The following is a 16,708-nucleotide window of genomic DNA, read 5'->3' on the forward strand; positions in this document are numbered from 1 at the left end:
CACTAGGATAAAGTTAGGGTTAGAGTCACGGTCAGGGTTTCCACCCACACTAGGATAAAGTTAGGGTTAGAGTCATGGTCAGGGTTTCCACCCACACTAGGATAAAGTTAGGGTTAGAGTCACGGTCAGGGTTTCCACCCACACTAGGATAAAGTTAGCGTTAAAGTCGTGGTCAGGGTTTCCACCCACACTAGGATAAAGTTAGGGTTAGAGTCATGGTCAGGGTTTCCACCCACACTAGGATAAAGTTAGGGTTAGAGTCATGGTCAGGGTTTCCACCCACACTAGGATAAAGTAAGGGTTAGAGTCATGGTCAGGGTTTCCACCCACACTAGGATAAAGTTAGCGTATCCAAAGTAAGTCGAAAAGTATCACGAATGCAGCCCAAGGTATGTGCGTCCTCCTGCCGTTCTCAACATATGTCGGCCATTCTTAACGAATACATTTTGCGGATCAGTATCGCGCGCCCGGCATCGCCGACCAATGGCGTTGTCTCGCCGCCGCTCGACGCTCCCGTCGTGTTTAAAAAAAAATTCTCCGTTTCCTGCGCGCAGGAGAAGTTCAGGAGCCGGCCGGAACTCGCCGAGCACAAGAAGACGCACGGAGAGTTTTCGTACATGTGCAAGGAGAGCGGCTGCAACGCGGCCTGCAAGGGCGTCAACGACCTCAAGCTACATGTGCTCGTCGTGCACAGAGGCAAGGAGCCCTACAAGTGAGTAAATGCGTGAGCGGACGAGCCCGAGCGTGTCGGACACCCGGGGGCCCCCGTGTCCAAATGGAATGGTTCCTCCGGGAAATGGTATCCGTGTTGGAAATGGTCTCCTGGGGTCCGTGACTCGTAAATTTTACACTCGTTGCACGTACTGGTACGCATATACTGTGCATATACTGGTGTTCAATAGCGGTCGCGGTCACGTAACGGTTAATTTAGAAGAAATGTGCTTTCTAAATTGCTTCGTGCATTGCCGGTAATCCTGCATGCATGTAACCACACACGCACGCACACGCACACACGCACGCACACATTCACGCACACAGACACACACCGAACCCCGCACGTGTGAATAGCGATCACCATCACATAACAGTTCATTTAAAGGAAATTCTAAATTTTCTTTCTAAATTTTTCTTTCCAAATTTTTTTTCCTAAATTTTCTTTCCTAAATTTTTTTTCAAAATTTTTCTAATTAATTTGTTTAATTAATTAATTTTCTAATTGAATCGCCTCGCCTCGCGCGTGTATCGCAGGTGTTCGCAGTGTAACGTGGTCTACGCCGTACAGAGGGAGCTGAGGAGGCACGAGGTCGCCCACCTCACAGAGAAGACCGTGCCCTGCCGCTACTGCAGCAAAATGTTCACGCGGCCTGTCTACCGCAACATGCACGAACGTACGTACGCGCTTCCCCACGCGCGCGAGATTAACTTGTGATGTCAACCCGAAAGAATGTAAAATTTCGTTTTAATTATGTTAGTGAATATACGAGCGTACGTGCGTCCGCACGCTTAACGTGTAACGTCAACCTGAAATAATATAAAATTTCGTTTAACTACGTTAATAAATGTACAAACGTACGTGCTTCTGCATGCTTAACTTGAAAGAATATAAAATCTTGTTCGACCACGTCACATGTCAGTTGTCATAAACGGACGAAAAAAAGACAACCAAAATATAAATTGACAAACGTGAAAATAACAAAAAAAACGAAAAAAAAAATGAGAAAAAAACTTGTTGTTGACGCCGCCCTCTGACTTGTGTTTCTTCGCCGCCGCGCAGGCATCCACACGGGCGAGCGACCGTACCTGTGCAAGATCTGCGGCGAGCGATTCCGTCTCATGGGGGCGCTGAAGTGCCACCTGCGTCGCCATGTCAACATGAAGCCGTAATAATGTCCGCGCAAGTCGTTCACCGTCAAGACGGGTCTGCAGAAACACTACGAGAGTATGCACAAGGGTATGTGAATAAAATATAGAGTAGGACAAGGGTAGGTGAAAAATATAGGAGTAGCCAGCAAGGGTAGGTGAATAAGTATAGATAGCGCACAAGATAGTTATAAATATAGCGTAGGCACAAGTGTAGTGAAATAAATATAAGAGCTAGGACAAGGCGTAGGTGAATAAATATAGAGTAGCAACAAAGCGCTATGTGATAAATATACACGAGGTCACAAGGGTAGGTGAATAAATATAGAGTAGCGCGGCACAACCCAATGGTAAGGTGCAAGTAAAATATTAGAGTAGGCACAAGGTTATGTGAATAAATATCGAGTAGCAAAGGTAATTGAAAAATATAGAGTGGTTCACACAGGTTGTGAATTAAATATAGATTTAGGCATATCTAAGGGTAGGTGAATATAGAGACAGTGCACAGAGGGTAGACAAATCTAGAGAGCAATGCAACAAGTAGACAAAATATAGAGAGCCATGCACAAGGGTAGATACAATATAGACGAGACATGCACAAGGTAGACAAATATAGAGAGCATGCACAAGGTAGACAAATATAGGAGCATGACAAGGTAGACAAATAATAGGAGCATGCAGCAAGGGTAGACAAATATAAGGGAGCATGGCACGAAGGGTAGACAAATATAGGAAGCATCGCACAAGGGAAGACAAAATAGGGAGCGAGGTGCCAAAGGTACGCGAATATGCTGAGAGCATGCACAAATATAGACGTTTACAACAGGGTAGGCGGAAGTGAAGAGTAGCAATATAGGTAAAGGGTTATGGAGGATAGAGATGCTGCCAAATGATAAACTAAAGTAAAAGGCTGGTAATTAAACCAGTGAAAAGTTTAATTAAAGAGAAAAGTTATGCACGAAGGGTACGTATTCAAACGTAGGTTAGATGAGGCACAAGGGGTAAGGCGAACGGGCCGCGCGTACTAACGGCGTGAAAGCGAGCTTGCCTGTCGATTTCATACCGAAAACAAAAAACGGGCGTCTAACGAGGAGGACTTTCGCTCTTCCTTTCTTCCCTTCCTCTCTCAGGGTGCGGAGATCGTCGACATACCAGCCCATGGGCGCACGCTTGCGAAGGACTAACGCAAGCTGGCCGGGGCTACACAGTGACGAGCGCCAGCGCGGGAGTCGCAAGAGCGCAAGTGACGGCAGCCGACGCAGTGTTGAGCGCGCGAGGCGTGGCGGAGCGAGGAGAGGGCGAACGAGTCGCTCGTAGACGAACGCGAGTCATCCGCACATAAGACGTTACACGTCAGGATGTAAACGTTAACATTACGATGATTACGTGTAGAGAGCTTTAACGTAAACGTTGCTTACGAGATCGCGTGTAGGTAGAGCTTTACGTAAACGTTAGGCTTACATATCGCGTGTAGTAGAGCTGTAACGTAAACCTTAGCTTACATGATCGGGCGCCGCACTGTAGTAGAGTTAACGTAAACGGTCAGTTACATCGATCGCGTGAAAGTAGAGTTAACGTAATACCGTTCGCATTACGTGAAATCGCGTGTAGTGAGAGCGTAAACGTGAAACGTAGCTTACGCGATCGGCGTGAGTAGAGCGCCTCACGGTAAGACGTTAGCCTTACCGAGTCGCGTAGTGTAAGTAGAGCTTTAGACGTAAACGTTTAGCTACATGATCGCGATGGAGTAGAGCGTTTAACATAACGTAATCTTACGCTAGTCGCGCGTGTAGAATGAGCTAAGTCAAACCGTATCTACACTGATCGCGTGTAGTAGAGCTTAAGCGTAAAGTGTAGTTACGGCGATACGCGAGTGTAGTAGAGCTTCAACGTAAACGTTAGCATGACGCGATTCGCGGTGTAGTAGAGCTAACTAAACGTTAGCGTTTACGCGATCGCGCTGTGTCAGCCCTCCGCCACGCAGTTAACATAACACACGTTAGAGCAATTAGCAGCATTGAATGCAGGTGGTAGTAAGCTTAAGTAAGACGTTAGCTTACGCGATCGGGGTGTAGTAGAGCCTCAACGTAAACGTTAGCCCTTACACCAGCGTGGGGCAAGATGCGTGTAGTAGAGCTTTAACGTAAACAGTTAAGCTCGCGAGTGCGTGTAGTAGAGCTTAACGTAAACGTTAGCTTACGCGAATCGCGTGTAGTAGAGCTTGAACGTAAACGTTAGGCTGAACGTTGTATGTAGCTAGTAGCTAACATAAAACGGTTAGCTTACACCGATGATCGCGTTAGTCAGGAGCTTAACGTAAACGTTAGGCTTACGCGATCGGCGGTGTAGCCAGAGCTTAGAGTCGTAAAACCGTTAGCTTTACGCGATCGCCGATGTAGTAGAGCACTACCGTAGAACGTTAGCATTCTACGCGACTCCGTCGTGTATTAGAGCTTAACGTAAACGTTTCATGCTTACATGATCGCGGTGATAGTAAGAGCTTAAACGTAAACAGTGTAGCTTACATGATCGCGGTGCTAGTAGAGCGTTAACGTAAACGTTAGCTTACATGACTCGCGTGTGTAGTAGAGGCTAACGTAAAGCGGTAGCAGTACATGCATCGCGGTGTAGTAAGAGCTTAACGTAAACGCTGTAGCTTACCCATGGATCGCGTCGTAGTGCCCATGTGGTCAGTAATGGCCGCAATCGGCTGCAAGCAGCACTGTGTGAAACGAGATGCACCGTGAGATCTATGTATATGTGTCGAGAGTCCCATAATAGAGCATATCTATAGAGATTCTTTCTAAGAGATCTCTATTATGGACACCACAACGAACTACCACACCACCACTACTCGCCTACACTCCACACACACCCTCAATAAATATCGTAAGATATTCAATGTGGCCTGTCACGGCTAATCCGTCCTTCAACTTCCAGTCGCCATCCTTGATCCGACCAGCGCGCCCATGGGGCGGCGTCGCCGGTTGCAGAGGACGAGGGCATTCCCGGGCCCTGCGTGTGGCCGGTGCGCGCGGGGGGTGGTGCCAGCAGTGGCTGGCAGTTGGCGACAACGGAGCTCGCGATCGACCTGGCGGTGCAAGCGCCGGCGTGGCCCATCTGTCGTCGCGGACGGCAACGCCGTGCGTTGCCGTGTCGGCCCGCTGGTTCGGCGTCCGCCGAGACGAGACGCAAGGTCGCGCGCGCGTGCGACCGCTGCCAGAGGGAGCCAGCGACCATCTACATGATCGACATACGCACGCAGCCGCGCTCGACGTCCTACAGGTGGGGCGCAGTCTGTTTGTTGTTATATATGTGTGTACCAGGGGTGAAACTTCGCATATTTTATTATGGTATCTTTCGGATACCAGGTATGTGAAATCGGTTATCCCCTCTGAAGATCCTGGTATCCGCCATTTTTTGGATAGTACTTCAACACAATTGTTTGTCCCTTCAAAATCTCCATCGCTAGCGTTCCATGTTACATACCCTCTCACCGCCACTGGCAGACGATTGTCTGGTCGCTTGATCACAATGTGACACACCACACATTTCATGGATCATCATCCGCTTCTTGCCAACAATATGCTTGCAAAATATGCATGCCTGCTGTATACTCTTAGTGTGACGTAAGGTGGCCCTTGAGCCCGCCAGATCGCGGCCACTTGCTCAGATGCGCTGCCGTACTAAAGTTTGATAAGCTCAAGCAAACGCACCTATCTGCGATTTGACCATTTTTTTTACTATCGCTGGGGCGGGATACCAAAGCATTGAAATTGTATCCAACACAAGAGATCTACTATCTCGGCAGATATCGGGATAACTGCTAAGTTCGACCCCTGAGGTGTAAATAATATGCTGTATATAATACCTACAGTCATATTATACACTATTTTATCATAATATGTAGCCCTGCATTATGCTATGAGTATGTATTATAATGATAGTATAGTATAATTTAGGACATACATCCATCTCATAATTACTATGTTCTACAGTTATATATATATAATGCAGTGCGCTTTGCAATATCATCGCCTATATATTAGTATGTCTCCATATCAATAATATAATGTGAGCTGCATTCATCTATATAATTTATGTTCATGTTATAGTATACATTATATGTGAGCTTACATTCGTGTATATACAATATGCATATTATATCACATTATGTGAGATTGTGATCTTGCATATATTACATGCACCTTACATAATATTGTGGGTATGACATTCGTGGTGCTGCTGCGGCAGCAGAGGGAGCTAGCTGCGCTCAGGTTTGACGGTCGTCGTGACAACTGCAGGAGGATGGAACGTGATATGTGAGTGACTAATCATACTCACTACTAATGTATTGTTAATCATCTACAGATGCAGTAAATGCTACGGCAAGGAAGATTTTCCGTGCACCGTGGTGGCACCGGCAGGACAGCAAAAAACAGCAGGTATATATTTATATGTATATATATAGTTAATGAATAATTCTAATATATAAAAAATTGACACTTTATTCACCTCATAAATATATAGTTTATCCGTCAATCTCCAAGGTTTGTAGGTTTAGTCATTAAACACCAAGGCATTGGAGGCAATAACAATAGTAGTATATATATAAATATATCCTGTTTATTCTTCAATCTTTAAAATTTGTACAAACCCCCCCCCCCTAATCAAACTAACTAACTAAACTAACGTTCAACTGTCTCTCTCGCTCCTCCCGCGCGCAGAGGTGTCGGCGGCGCCCCCTGGCGACATGTCGTGGGTCGTCATGGACCCGATCTCGTGCAAGTTGTGCCGGCGCACGTACTACAGCGGCGACGCCGGGTATGCCGACCACCGGCGCCACCTGTGCACGCGGCCGAGCTACGCCTGCCACCTATGTCCGGACGCCGCCGCGTTTTCCGGGGGTCGCGACCTTCAGCTGCACTACGACCTCTGCCATGCGGCACTCGCGATCAAGGTAGGTGGTGTCGCCAACGCCGTCGGTCGCTGTAGCAAGATATATGATTTTGTTATCGCGTTTATATTATTATAGTTGGCAGTGTATATCCTATACTCCAGCATTAGTATAGTCCGACTTTGTTTACTTGCGTTTTACACTTTCACGAGTGCACGGCAAAATGTGGTTGGGGCAAACGGTGTGGGAATTATTCCGATTCGGATGTCGGGCCGTCAGTAGAACAGAGAGTTGATTGATAAATCTTGCTAATCTTTAGGTGTTGCAGCATCCCTGTAGAACAGAAACCCATCAGGAGTTTCCTCTCTCTGTCGCTCACAGGTCTTGTCGCACACCGGCACTCTGTCATCAACGGCAACGTCCGAGAGAGGCGGCAGCCGGGACGTCGCGGCCGAGCCATCGCCGAGCGACCAGCAGGGGGCGCCGGGTGAAGCCGTGGACGACGACGCCGATCGCAGGGTTGTCTGCGACGTCTGCCACCTGGTGTCGACGAGGGAATTTGCGGGAGACGACGGCGCCCCCTTCCGCTGCGACGATTGCATCGCGGAGCAGGGCGACGCCGTGTCGAGCGAGCACTCGCAAGGGGGCGCCGGCGATGCACCAGGGGGCGCCGGCGCGAACGAGTGCTCGCAGGTCATCGGCGTCGTCTACAACAAGCGCTGGGGTCAGAGGGCGCCACCGTTGCGTGTAAAGCGGCGGTCGGTTTCCGTCGACGAAGCGGCCGGGGAAAGCGACGGCAGAGCGAAGGTGAGAGCAGAACAATACGTGATAAGCTCTTCGCCAGGGATGCGCATATTTATCGCAGATTGTCACGACGTACGCCATCTTGGCTGTACCACTTTCTCTTTTCGTTGCTCCTCTTTCAATCTACTTCTTTGTCTTTCTTCGTCTACTTCTTTCTTCTGCTCTTCTTCATGCCAAAATCTTTTGCGGCACTTTGACTTTGCAGCAAGACACGCGAAAATTGAGTTACCGCATGTCAGAGACGGAGAGGGAAGAAGATTTTTGAAAGAAGAAAAGGAATTTCTTGAAGAAGATTCCGAGCCTCGTATTGCTCTCTTCTAACTATTTCTTTCTTTGTGTTTCTTCTCTCTTTGAGCCTCTTCTATCTTTGAGCTTCTTCTATCTTTGAGCCTCTTCTCTCTTTGTGCTTCTTCTATCTCTGAGCCTCTTCTCTCTTTGTGCTTCTTCTATCTTTGAGCCTCTTCTCTCTCTGTGCTTCTTCTATCTTTGAGCCTCTTCTCTCTTTGTGCTTCTTCTCTCTGCAAACCTCTTCTTGTTACTCTATACGCTGTATATTTCGCGGTGGTTTAATTTTCGCGAATTTCGCGAACGCGTCCCCAACCGCGAAAATAACAACACGCGCTTAATTCATACCGCATAATACCGAATAATTCATAATTCACCGACCGCAAAAATAAGCACTCGCGAAATTGTCGCGTCATGTTTGAATTTGCGAAAATATCTGTACGCGAACAATACGGCGTACACAGTAGTTTAGAACGAGGGCTCCCATCTGCTCTTGCTTCCTCTCGTCTTTCTCTCCGCAGGCGTGGGAGAAACCACCACGCGGCACCGCGCCACCTCCTCCGTCCGGACGCGGGAGAGACGACGACGACGTGCCGCGTCCGACTACCCGCCGGCCAGGTGGCGCCACCGCGCATGCCTGCCGCGCATGCAGCGCAACCTTCAGCCACTTCGGACTCCTGCACTTCCACCGCCGGACCGCGCACGCAGCCGCGCGGCGCAGCGCGACGGAGAGATGCGCCGAAGGAGAGGGGGAGAAGGACGGAGAGAGGGAGGAGGACGGAGGAGGAGGAGGAGGTGAAGGACAGGTAGGAGGAGGAGGAGGAGGAGGACGGTAGGAGGAAGGAAGAGGGAGAAGGAGAGGGGCCAGAGAGGAGCGGCGCGCGACGAGTGACGCTGCGGCGTCGGCTAGAGTGGCGAAGTTCGTGGGCACTACCATCGCCGAGGAGCTGACCGAACCACCAGGTGGCGCTGTCGCTCAACAACCAGGGCGGCTCGCTGGGATGCACTATCCGTCAGCTTGTCGGCGTCGAGCGCCGGCGCCGGCGCGGCGACCTCTGGCGACCCTTCCGCGCTCGGCATGCCATGCTGCGCACGCCCTTCGCCGACTGCTAACGCTCGCCAGGGGCGCCGCCTGCCGCCGTGCGGGGTCGCTGTGCGACGTCGCACGTCGGACGTCGTCAGCGTCACCGTCGAGGCGGACCGAGCGCTGAAATGCTGTAGAATCGTCTGCGTGGGCGGCGGCGGGTTCGCGAGCACTTGCCGACCGTCCATCGTGATCGTGCCGATCACCCGCCCGCCGCGTAGGCGCCACGCTTCTATGGCCTGCCCGGCGCGCCGCTGATTACCTCTTCTTCTGCGAGGAACCCTCAGCGTGTACTGGGGGAGGCTTCTCTTCTTCTGTGGAGTGAATCCACGAGCACGCACCACCGCGGACCTCCTTCTCTTCTGCGAAAGGAGCCCTCCTTGTGCACGCACCGGGGAACCTTGCTCTACTCTACCTGCGGAGTAACGCCCACCTCGCATGCCGCGGGAACGGCTTCCATCTCTCTCCCGCGGGGGAACCCACCTCGCATGCCGCGGGAACGCTCCTGCTTCTCGCGCGGGGAACGCCTCCCATCGTGTCGCGCCAGCAAACCAGCGAACTAATACTCGAGGGAGCACCCGCGTGGAGCGGGCGGCCCGCCCTCCCGTCACCACCGAAATCCCGCCGCGGCCGTTCGCCTCTTCCTTTCGCGCGCCAGCGAGGTCCTCCTCTCCTCTCCTCCCCGAGACCTCCTCCTTCAGCCCGCCGGTGCAATTCTCTCCGGCTTCTTCTGACCCCTTCGCGGGAAAGGCGCGCGCCTTCTAGGCTGTCGGGCGTCCGAGGCTACTCCGCAGCCGCGAGGCGCGACCGAGGCTTCTATCCGACCGCCCTCCTTCTTCACGCAGGAAGGTGTGGCTCGCGCGCCTCCTCCCGCCTCTTCCCTCTCCTTCCCGTCTCTCTCTTTCGCGGGGTAAATTCCCCACCTTCCCCCCCCCCGACTCCCGAGTCTCGTGCAGCAGGAGGAGGTCGTCGCCCCGACGAACCGCGCGCGCGACGGAGGATTGCCCGAGAGAGCGCCAGCGGAAGAGGGGGAGGAGACCCAAGGAGTCATCGTCGCCGTCGCCGCGGCGACGCACAAGGCCAGACGATCGCCCCGGTCGCGCCACCAGCTGCTACGGAACTTCAGCCAGCGTTGCAGTCGCCAGGCTTCAAATGGTCAAGGATACAACGTCACGCAGCGCGGGACGGGGACGGAAGAAAAGGAGGGCGCGTCAGAGAAGAGGTGAGCGTTGTGCGCTCGGTTCGCCACGGCGAGCGTCCTAAGCGTTTGGTTGCTTAGCGGCGCATCCGGAGCGAGCTCGTGTCGAGTCACGCGCGACATAAATCGAGAATGACACATATTCTGCTACACCGCTGTTAAATCATAGCGTTATTATAATATCATATAATATTAACTGCTTAACACGACGTATAGCATTGCACGTTCGCACGTCCTGTGTCGGTTAGCATGTGGTGATGTAGAATACTTGCGATTTTTTTTAGCAAACGACTGACGTAATCCGATTACGGCGTTTGAACTTATTACGAAGGGTCGCGTCCTTTCTCTCGTAGTAGATCTTTAGATTCCAAGGACGCAGTCTTCGACTCTTGGTTTATTTTGAATGAGGTTGGCTGAGCTAAGATGTGTTCGTGTTCGTAGTGATTTCAGCTTGTCCGTTGAAGCTTCGTCGTGGGCGATAAGTGAACAACAATAGAGACGTTCCCTTCAATAGGTGTGTGCAGCTGCCAGTAGGTGAAGGCCAAAGAGAGGGAAGGGGAGGAGGAAGAGAAGAAGGGTGGAGGAAGGAAGAGAGGGAAGGGTGAAGGAAGGAAAGAGAGGGAAGGTGAAGATAGGAAGAAGAGGGAAGGTGGAGGGAATGAGAGGGAAAGGTGAAGGAAGGAAGAGAGGGACTGGGTGGAAGGAAGGAAGAGGGATAGGGTGAAGGAAAGGAGATAGACCAGTAGAGGGAGACTCAGAGAGAGAGGCGAGAGGGGAGAGAGAGAGAGAGGAGCTGTGAGAAATTCAAAAGAGAGACAGGATTAGAAAATATGAAATTAAGACAGGGAGAGAAGAGAGAGAACACCGATACCAAAGGGGAGAGCTAAGAAGATGTTGCTAAGACTTAAAAAAGAATTGCACTGATTCAAAGCTTAACGATTGTTCGCCATCTGTGCAGCGAAAAGAGCGTAAGGAGGAACTTCAAAGTTGCCAACGGCTTACGACACCTTGACGTGGCGGCACGTAAACGTTGGTAAAACGGCTGTGTCAACGGTCTAATCGCCAAGAATAACACCATGCCAGGAGTTGGAAGTGGCATTGCAATACTACCAAGAAAAGCCAGTAGCATGTGGGATTATGGCAGTGATGTAGAGATGCAAATTAATGTGTAGCATGCTGAAGTCAAAACAATGTCAGAATGCGCACACACGCGAGTATCTTCCAGGCATATCGTGATAGGTTTCCGTATGCATCTCTGATATGAGAGTTAATACCCCGGGGAGGGGCACATCAACCCAACATATGGTAGATATGCCACTGCCGAAGTCAAAAGAGGTGGCGTCTGGAACTTAAGCATCAGACGCTGAAAATGTGGGCCTCTGAAAGCAATGTTGGGTTGGAATCGTGGGATGCTCCTGGAACTGACGTATGTTCGAGAATTGTAAACTTGTGATGCTCTGGAACGAGAATTCTATTAAAATTGCTATGCCTGGAACGGAAAAGTTAAGGTGAGAAAAGGGGGCTCCCCGTTCTCTCTCCGGCGCCGGCAACATACGCAACCATGCAATATATATGGAGTGCCCGCACCCCCTGGGGTAATACGAAAATTAAAACATTCAGTAAATTCCTTCTCATGATAGACTTCGTTTGTTGTCCTATAAGCTTTGCGTCGTCTGCTGTTACGGTGGCTAAACTTGTCGTTTCTTCCGGGACCTTTTTAATTGTTCGATTTGACGCTGAAATATTTGCTGATACTGGTGACATATGTAGAATGAAATAACATGCGTAATTGAGATTCATCATATTCCTTTTTGACTTCTTCATCTTTGTGGCTTTTCTTGGCATTATTATGGCAATTATTCAAATTGTATCATATATTGTTTGCTGGCACATAAAATGGCTGAACTATTGAATTACATTAACTGTCCAATTATATTAAGCATTACGTGACAGTAAAATACAACACTAATTGGATAGAAGAAGAATTGTGTGATATATTACGGTAAAGAGCGACGTCAACTAACGAGACACTTGGGAACATGTTTTCAAATTGGCACCTCTCACGCATTATAATTTTACAATAAATTTTTGGTACAAATAAATTTAACAGCGATCACCCTGAGTGACTATGTATAGCAGAACAAGTATATACATTTATATACTTGTAATACAATATATACAGATTATATATATAAGCTGCGTTCACACGTAATTACACGCCTACGGTACCGGTACGTAGTTGGTGCTAAGTTCTGGTAAAAATCGTTCAACCACGAGATACACAGATTCGAGCTTAGCTAAGCTAATATAAATAGAGACGGTAACCCGGTCGACAGTTCCACACGCCCTACACCTAACGTCGTGAGCGAACGGGTAGCAGTCTAGTCAGAGCGCATAGGACTACAGTTCGCAAACTTCAGCAGCGAACAATGCGTTTTTCACTGAAGCGCGAAGCACACGAACAATGCGTTCACCCGAACACAATCAAATAACGCCGGCCCAGCGTGGTGCCCGAATATACCGGCAGGCTTAGTTGGCGCGGAATAGGATCCGCGCTAAGCAAGCCGGGAGGCACGATCGCGCTAAGCAAAGCCCGTGCTTAGCAAGCCGCGTATATTAGCGTGTGAACGCAACTATATATACAATATATGTATACATTGTAAAAAATGCAGGGAAAAAATCACGGGCGGCGGCGATTTCGGCAGATGTGTGCCTGCGCGCGTGCGTGGCGTTCGTGCGTGCGTGCCTGTGTGGTGCCGGTGTGCCTGCGGCGATGCTTGGCGTGTGTGCCTGCGCGCGCTGCGTTGGCCTGTGTGTGCCGGTGGTGCCAGCGGGCGTGCTGCGTGTGTGCCTCGCGCGTGAGGGTGCGCGTTTTTTTGCGTGGCGTGCCTGCGCTTGTGCTGGCGCGCGGTGCGTGCCTGCATGCGTGCGTGCGGGTGTGCCTGGCGCATTGCCCTACGTAGACCCGTAGGACCAACGACCCGTAGATTATAGAACGGTAATCCACTGGAAAAATCCTAATGAGAATTCCCAACGTATATTTTCCCCTGCCGGCGACACTCGTGTGTTCATTCGCCAATGTACGCTTTTGTCATTCCCCGACAAGAGTTTTTGCTGCCGCTTCTCTCATAAGTCCAGCCAATGCCCAACCCTCTTACATTTAAGTAAAGTGATTAGTAAAGCACGCTGAACAACCGTGCCCGCCCCCCGTAACTTCAACGCAATGCGCCCCCTGTCAGCAAGCACGCGCGCGTAGCGCAGCGTCGATGTGCACAGCCAATATCACACGTGCCTCGCGGGCGCGCTTTCTTCAAAAAACACGCTCCTGATGCTCAGGGCCCTAAGCGCGGCCCAAGGACCCAGCCGCAAGACGATCTCGCGTAATAAACAAATGTCGATCATCCGCCGCAGGCAAACACCCACCTATTTGGCCTAGCCGTAATAGTTCTGTGTTTAGCTGAACCTGTGATGTATTCACTATTCAATGGTGCATTGTGGTTGTGACTGTGTGTGTGTGTGTGGGTGTGTGTGTGCTGTGTGTGGTAGTGTGTGGTGGTGTGTGTGCGTGCGTGCCTGCGTGCGTGCGCAGGTTGTGCGTGCGTCGGCGTTCATGCGTGCGTGCGAGCTGCGGTGTGTGTACGTGGGGTGGTGTGTGCGCGCCGCCACCGCGAGTGTATATTAGCTACTGGTGCTTTGTTGTATCATTTGAGGAACAGTTTTTTTTGGGGGGGGGTATGGCCAAAAAAGCCGCCGAAATTTTTTTTTCCACTTGATACAATTTTACACTGATATACAACATTTTTTCACATCTGATACAATCAAGAGCTAATAAGTCCTTATCACCGTATTTGTAGCTCTTGCTACAATTATATATTGTTCTCAGCTCTTGATGATATCAAAAGCTAGAAAAGAAGGTCTTCTATCCTGCTTTAATTGTCCTTTATCTGCTCTGATGAATATCTATGGGCCGAGATAGTGACGCCGCTAGGGACGGCTCTGATTGCCTAATTTGTCTCTTATTTATTTGTTTTTAATATTTTGGCTAATTTTGTTTTATTTTTAGAATTAAGGGGTAGGGTTAGGTTAGGAATTAGGGTAGGGTAGGGGTAGGGTTACGGGTTAACTGATTCTCACAACTTATTTCTATAGTTGCAGCTATCTCTCCCTGAGACCCTACTACAATATACTCGCCGTATAAATATTCAGCCATGACTACAGGTTGTGCACATGTGGCATACTTGTACCACTTACTCTGGCAATGGAAAGTGAAATGCAGAAATTAATCTTTATGTGAAGAAGGTTATAAAATGATAGGCGGATGTCGAAGAAAACGTATGAACGTTTCGTTGGTAACCTACCGCCTGAGACGTTCAGGAGGTACTGATAAATCGTACTTAGGTTATAACTGTGATTTGAAAGACTGAAAAGGTGGCCCACTGCCGCTGAGAGGTCTGTCACTCTATGTCCTAGCTCCAAGATAAACGGTAATTGCTAGGTTAGAATATATTGACGTAAGTCACACCAGCCTGTCGGTTATATGTCCCCCGGGTACATGCCAGAACCGTACCCTGGATACGGCCGGTATAGCCGGAAACGTACCCTGGTACTATCTAATATGCCGAACCGTACACGCCTTACTCCACTAAACGAGTCTCAGGGAGTCGCCTACGCCTAACTCCCTAACCAGAACTCCGAACGACACCTAACGCCTAATTCCTAAACGGCCTAACCCTACAATCCTAACCCTAACCACATATGCAAATAGGGACCAGGGTACGGTCGTAATACCAGACCGTTACCCAGGGTACGTCCGGCAGTACCGCTGGGACAATAACGCCTATGAGCCGCCACTGCAGCTAGTGCCTAGCTCTAGTACTACTAAGCCTGCGGATCGGCTGCCGCAGCAGATCCGTATAGCCAGATGAAGGCAGAATGCCAGGCAAGATCAATAATCGTCCCTGCCCAGACTGCGGGCACGATGCCGCGCTATAGTACTGAGAGCTCGACGCAGTGCCAAGTCATCAGCACAGGCACAGGCACTTGACAGCGTTCAATGCAAATATAAGGCTAAACAAATAAGCGAATCTATTTACTACCAAATCTTAATGTTCTATACCTCTTTCACAACTAAGTTTATGCCGACAAGTTCCTGTAAAGTCGTCGCAAATCCTACGTCCAACCTACGCGCCGCACCATTGCTTTCGCGCAGCGACTGGTTGGCACGCTACACATAATGATATATAGTACTAAGTAGTATAATATCGAGTTAGTATCATTTCTAGAATTCTACATGCGATGTAGACACAATGTCTTAAGCTCTCCCTCTCGTGTGAGTTCGAGTTTTATTGACACACGATAAGTTCTAAATAATTAGCGAATTTTTCACAGCGCGAAATGCCCCATAGGCTTATACAGGCATAATAGTACGTTTTGCCGGTAGGAAAGTGTAATTTAGCCTATCATACTCGCGAAGTATATGAGTTACTTCCTAGAATTTTACATGCATATGATACAGTCTTAGCAATAAATCTCTTGAAGTGGCGGAGTTATTGAACGCAACGATTAGTCTAAATTAATTAGCTGGTTATTCACTCGCCGTAATGCCACTAACCTTATACAGGCCTGCTTAGTGGCCAGTAAGAAAGTGCAGTTAAGACTATCACTAGAGAGTGGACAATGGATGGTAGGAGCCTTGGCTTCACACAGTAGAGAGTGACTATTGGATGTAGGACCGCGTGGCTATCATCAGTTAGAGAGTGATATACGGATGATAAGATCAAGATCCGCCTCCTCCTCGACCTCCTCCGTCCATCCTCGTCTCTCCTCCCTTCCTCCTCCTCTCCTCTCCTGCCACCTCCTCTAAAACTCGCTCTCCTCCCCATTCCTGCCACTACCGGCCGTCCGTGCCCGTGCAACATTTGACTACGGTCAACGCATAACTGAGGAACGCCGTTTGACCACCATGTTGAAATTGGGTATAGTTGTTAATGCTAATGCATCCCATATTAAACCGTCCTGGATTTGGAGCACGCACAGTCGACAGTACTTTCGAGCCACAGCAATTTTTTTGGCAAAAAATGGGATATGCCATTAAGTCAGTCAGGTTCTAACGGATTTTTGCTGCCATTTGGTATGTGAATGAATAAGGCTAGGGGTTTTGAATTTAAAAAATGATGCAAATTAGGTTAGGGTTTGGCAATTATATAGCCATATTATATAGACACGCAGATAACAAACTAGTCTGTGGTGTCACACTCGACTGTTCGTTTAACAAAGTTTTCATTGACAGATCTTAATCGCAAAATTCCTGCATGAACATATTCATGATTTATACTATTACATTAATATATATTATTATTATGATATAATGATTTATGCTAAGAAACATCAAAGGGCGGGTATAGGCGGGCCAGCATCGTACCGTCACAAATTGTGAAATTCTTTTTGTTATAAATTATTTATATTTACTATAGTAATATTATTTATTATTTCAAGCATTAAAAATACACAATAATTATCAAGAGTACTATAATGGATTCTACCCATATATACTCTGTGGCGTGGTGCGATAATACGTCGA

The 16,708-nt window shown here is 49.1% G+C and overlaps 2 protein-coding genes and 1 long non-coding RNA gene across 3 annotated transcripts in view; all 3 read left to right on the plus strand.

The window, feature by feature from the left end:
* The window catches only part of LOC106819005 (zinc finger protein 28-like), a gene marked incomplete at its 5' end in the record, with an annotated part of 3,079 nt that extends 1,132 nt beyond the window's left edge, over positions 1 to 1,947 (plus strand). Inside the window, 3 exons of the mRNA XM_014823666.1 lie at positions 458 to 712; positions 1,249 to 1,388; positions 1,775 to 1,947. Of these exons, the coding sequence (XP_014679152.1) occupies positions 458 to 712; positions 1,249 to 1,388; positions 1,775 to 1,884 (505 nt within the window). The remainder of the gene's footprint in view (positions 1 to 457; positions 713 to 1,248; positions 1,389 to 1,774) is intronic.
* Positions 1,948 to 2,566: 619 nt separating this feature from the next.
* Positions 2,567 to 8,959, plus strand: LOC106819006. Its single transcript, XM_014823667.1, has 7 exons — positions 2,567 to 2,638; positions 4,823 to 5,145; positions 6,232 to 6,305; positions 6,588 to 6,820; positions 7,139 to 7,564; positions 8,368 to 8,499; positions 8,810 to 8,959. Exons 1-7 carry the CDS (start codon positions 2,567 to 2,569, stop codon positions 8,957 to 8,959), a joined length of 1,410 nt encoding a protein of 469 aa, XP_014679153.1.
* A 1,173-nt stretch (positions 8,960 to 10,132) lies between these two features.
* The window catches only part of LOC106819007, a 7,735-nt gene continuing 1,159 nt past the window's right edge, over positions 10,133 to 16,708 (plus strand). Inside the window, exon 1 of the long non-coding RNA XR_001395328.1 lies at positions 10,133 to 10,152. This is a non-coding gene — a long non-coding RNA (uncharacterized LOC106819007). The remainder of the gene's footprint in view (positions 10,153 to 16,708) is intronic.

This window comes from Priapulus caudatus, unplaced genomic scaffold (assembly GCF_000485595.1).
Source record: "Priapulus caudatus unplaced genomic scaffold, Priapulus_caudatus-5.0.1 Scaffold2739, whole genome shotgun sequence".
NCBI lineage: Eukaryota > Metazoa > Priapulida > Priapulimorpha > Priapulimorphida > Priapulidae > Priapulus > Priapulus caudatus.